The sequence below is a fragment of the Parasteatoda tepidariorum genome, chromosome 5 (assembly GCF_043381705.1).
Source record: "Parasteatoda tepidariorum isolate YZ-2023 chromosome 5, CAS_Ptep_4.0, whole genome shotgun sequence".
In the NCBI taxonomy this organism is placed as follows: domain Eukaryota; kingdom Metazoa; phylum Arthropoda; class Arachnida; order Araneae; family Theridiidae; genus Parasteatoda; species Parasteatoda tepidariorum.
In genome coordinates this window covers 72051678-72056340 of record NC_092208.1, presented here as the reverse complement: position 1 = coordinate 72056340, position 4663 = coordinate 72051678, and the positions used below count along the sequence as shown (strand labels likewise).

Below are 4663 nucleotides of genomic sequence, written 5' to 3'. Positions count from 1 at the left end.
TTTTTTTTAGAAAGCTTACCGAGTTTTAGAAAAAAGTAACGATTTCATTCGACATTTCCGTTACAAATACTTGTACTTTTTCCCTAAAAAAGTAACGAAAGTACAAGTAAAAGTACTAAATTTAAAAAGTAACGAAGTACAAGTAAAAGTACTTACTTTTTACTTGTACCGGCGGTACAAGTAACGAAAGTAAAAGTACTGCCATCTATGGTAGTGTGTATTATTACCTATATCTATCAACTATGAATTTATCTTAAAAAAATAAATGGTGCCCGCCATTCGACCGATATTCTAGTATTTGCTCTTAGGTACAAAAAGGTTGGGGACCTCTGATGCATATGATAAAGTATGGCTTTTGCTGCTTTTTTTAAGTTTTAGTTATAAAAAGCCTATTATAAATGGCTTTTTTCAAAACTCCAGTTTCAAAAAAAAATAAATTTAAGTTTGAAAACAATTTTTTCTAAGACCAGAAACAGTTTTGAAAGCATATTTTTTTCCATTTTTTCAGACATCGTCAAATTGCATTCTGGAAACTGGAGACATATTTGCATATGACGTAAGTATTCTCTCTAAAATTGAACACAATTTTTACGCATTAAAAAAAAAGATATTTTAAACATTTACTTATTTTCAGTTTGCCACTGATCCTGAGTCAACCGAAGATGTTGAGAAATTTAGAGTAAGTTAAAATTTAAGTTCTTCCTTAATGAATTATGAGATTTCCCGAAATTGAGTTTTTATTCTCTTCTTTCTTCAGCTGTTGTCTTAAAAATATTAGATCAATAATTCCTTAAAAAAAATATTGTATTGGTCAAAACAAAAGCCAAAGTAGGATTTTTATTTTATGATATCTCTCATTCCCAGATTCACCGAAAATAATTTTTGATAACTGCTAGAGCAGCTTAGCTTTTGATTGAAAGCGAAACAAATATTTTATTTAAAATCTCTTCCCTCTAATTGTCGAAGGGGTGAAGATGAGGTAGAAAATACTTAAATATGCTTTTGTTGCTATTTACTGAATTTTCACAAATAATCTAATGTTTGATATTTACTCCGTTTAACGGCATCTTACCATACAGGTAAAATACAAGACCGCCACTTAATCAGGAATTAAGATACAAAACCTGCGCAATTCCAGATTCCTTATAAATGTTTTCTGACAAAATGTTAAAACAATACAATTCCGCAATCAGCAGTTTTTAAAGGGTATTTAAATTGTAGTAGTTGTCTGTCTTTAGACTTTTAACAAATATCTTTATTTTGTGCAATTAATGTTAAAAGAAATTTTTAGTTTCCACCAAATCATGAACGACTTTTTTCATTTAAAACTATAAAAAATTAAATTTTAAAAAAAAATCTTAGAACCGTGTTAGTTTAAATTACTTACTCATAACTACAAATCATATAATAAATCTTAAGAAAAATTCAATTAAAAGAAATTCACGAACCCTCAATTTTCCACATTTTTTTTTAATGTATTGAACTGTCGATAATACGCAATCATCTAAATTTTTCTAAACACAAAAAAATAATTAAAAAAAAGGCAAATCCAATATTTTACCAAAAATTCAAAATGGCGAATGTAGATCCCGTTTAATTATGCATCTCTCATATTAACATACAATTCACTATTATTTTCAGATTTTTATATTTCTTTATTCCCTGTTTATTCTAAGACAGATGGTGTATACTCAATTTTAGCCTCAACTTTTACTTACTCAACTTCTATTTAGAGAGATTTTTGTTTTTGCTATTTTCGTTATTACCCAGGACATAACGAAACCTTTTGATGAAATCTGGGAAATAAATATATAAAAGTGTTTTTATTTCCCAGGTTCATCAAAAATAATTTTTTTCGAAAACTCTAGAGCTGCTTACCTTTTAATTGAGAGCGATACAAATATTTTATTTAAGTATGCATCTCCTATATTAACACACAGTTTTCTGATTTTTCTATTCGTTACTTTTATACGAACACAAAATTAGAATATACTCAATTTTGTGAGCCCTTGTATTTAGAAAGATTTTTTTGTTTTAAGATGCTATTTTCGTTAGAACTTTTAACTTTTCAATGCTTGTAAACTAATTAAAATACAATATTTCAATTTTCATAATATTTTCCTTTTCAGGCATGTTTCAGTCCAATGGTTAGTTTTTGCTTGGCATTTCCCACTTATTGCAAAAGGTAACTCACACTTTAATTTTGGGTGTTTTAAAATCTGTAGGGACAATGGCATATCTCCCAAAAGGTTTAAAAACTCCGCTGTTCGTAAAAAAGTAAAAAACAGCAAACAATTTCAAGCAAAGTAATTTTGGACACTTTCAACACGTTGAGCGCTATGCGTATTTTGAAGCGAATCCCCGTCAAAATAGCAAACGATTTCTAGCAAAGTAATTTTGGACACTTTCAACACGTTGAGCGCTATGCGTATTTTGAAGCGAATCCCCGTCAAAATAGCAAATGATTTCAAGCAAAGTAATTTTGGACACTTTCAACACGTTGAGCGCTATGCGTATTTTGAAGCGAATCCCCGTCAAAATAGCAAACAATTTCAAGCAAAGTAATTTTGGACACTTTCAACACGTTGAGCGCTATGCGTATTTTGAAGTGAATCCCCGTCAGGCCGCATTTGCTGCTTAGAAGCTCTCGTATTGTGGTGTAGCAATACGATGCGCACTGCTATCAGATTGAAATTAATAAAATTTGATTTGTCATAAAAAGTAAATTTTAAACGTATTTTCAGTAATTGCTTAAAATAATGTTAAATTATTTAGTTTATTCGTATCTTATACCTACAGTCATCAATAACTTACATGACCTGAATGAAACGGGTCACCATAAGTACGGGTTACGGGTTACCATAAACAAGAAATTTGATCCTTTAGTAGTCCAAACGTATTGACATCTTTCTTATTTTTCGCCCTTGCACAGTTTACGTTCGTTACGTCGGACTACTAAATTGATCAGTTGTTGAGGTGTTCCCCTTTCTAGGAGGTGGACTGACGTGGTCTAGACAGAACGGTCAGAATCAGTCACCGATGACTGACCTCGGCTTAAACGGAATGTTCAAAATCAGTCACCGATGACTGAGGCGGCTTTGACGGAATGTACAAAGTGGAAGCAGAACTCAACGTATTCAAGGCTGTGTAGTCATCAAGAAACTTACCGAAAAAATTGTGGCCTCCATTGATTTTCATGTGAAGTTGGTTTTATTTTTCATTTGATTCTAAATGATGAATGAATAAAAAGTTTTAAAAGAGAAACTTAGATTCTCAACGTGTTTTGGAGGATAATCACTCCATAAATGCAAAAATGAATTTATTCTTCAAAGGAATGAATTATTTTGAGAATAAATTATTTGAAATGAATGATTTGAAAGAATGAATGAGAATAAATTATTCGATGGGTTTTAGGTAATACAAATGATAACCTACATTTTCAACATTTTTAGAAGAGGATTTTTGATTGAAACATGATAGACATGAAGGCAATAAGATGCTTCTGTGAATCAATCGTCATCTAGCTAAAATTAAGGAAACTTGCGAAGTACTTCTCAGGAAACCATACTAAGGTGAAATTTCATAAAAAATATCACTTTTAGAAAAAAGTGTGGCTTATTACTTCCTTGCCACCAAGACATTTATTGCCTTTACCCTTTCGAAACTTATGTCATGCTATTTGACTAAATAGGAAATTTTAATACTCTGCAAAAGATAATTATAAAAAATTCAAAAAGAAAATGTACTGAAAAATAATTTTTAAGCAAAAAAAGAAAGAAACACTCTATTTTAATGCAGAATATAAAATACTATTCTTATTTTTCTATTTCAGTGACTTGGGCTGATGGACAAGGAAAAAAATAAAAGGAGTTCAGGTGCCTTTGCATGAAAGAGAAAGAAAAAAAACATAAAATTTTAAAAGAATAATAAATGAATTATGTAATTTAAACGATTAATAAAAAATATATTAAATACTGAACCTCCTGAAGAAAGAAATTATTTTATTCAAAACACAATAATGAAAGTAATAGTAAAACAATGTCAATAATGCATCAAAGTATTTTCTACCTTCCCACTCACATTGTGTATATAACACTTTCAACACGTTGAGCGCTATGCGTATTTTGAAGCGAATCCCCGTCAAAATAGCAAACAATTTCAAGCAAAGTAATTTTGGACACTTTCAACACGTTGAGCGCTATGCGTATTTTGAAGCGAATCCCCGTCAAAATAGCAAACAATTTCAAGCAAAGTAATTTTGGACACTTTCAACACGTTGAGCGCTATGCGTATTTTGAAGCGAATCCCCGTCAAAATAGCAAACAATTTCAAGCAAAGTAATTTTGGACACTTTCAACACGTTGAGCGCTATGCGTATTTTGAAGCGAATCCCCGTCAAAATAGCAAACAATTTCTAGCAAAGTAATTTTGGACACTTTCAACACGTTGAGCGCTATGCGTATTTTGAAGCGAATCCCCGTCAAAATAGCAAACGATTTCTAGCAAAGTAATTTTGGACACTTTCAACACGTTGAGCGCTATGCGTATTTTGAAGCGAATCCCCGTCAAAATAGCAAACGATTTCTAGCAAAGTAATTTTGGACACTTTCAACACGTTGAGCGCTATGCGTATTTTGAAGCGAATCCCCGTCAAAATAGCAAA

The 4663-nt window shown here is 31.1% G+C and overlaps 1 protein-coding gene across 1 annotated transcript in view; it reads left to right on the top strand.

Moving 5' to 3' along the window:
* LOC139425598 (uncharacterized) overlaps window positions 1–3962 on the top strand; it is a gene marked incomplete at its 5' end in the record, with an annotated part of 8884 nt that extends 4922 nt beyond the window's left edge. The window contains 4 exon segments of the mRNA XM_071180904.1: window positions 509–556; window positions 635–679; window positions 2130–2185; window positions 3833–3962. Coding sequence (XP_071037005.1) covers window positions 509–556; window positions 635–679; window positions 2130–2185; window positions 3833–3845 — 162 coding nt within the window.
* Between the last annotated feature and the right edge of the window lie 701 nt (window positions 3963–4663).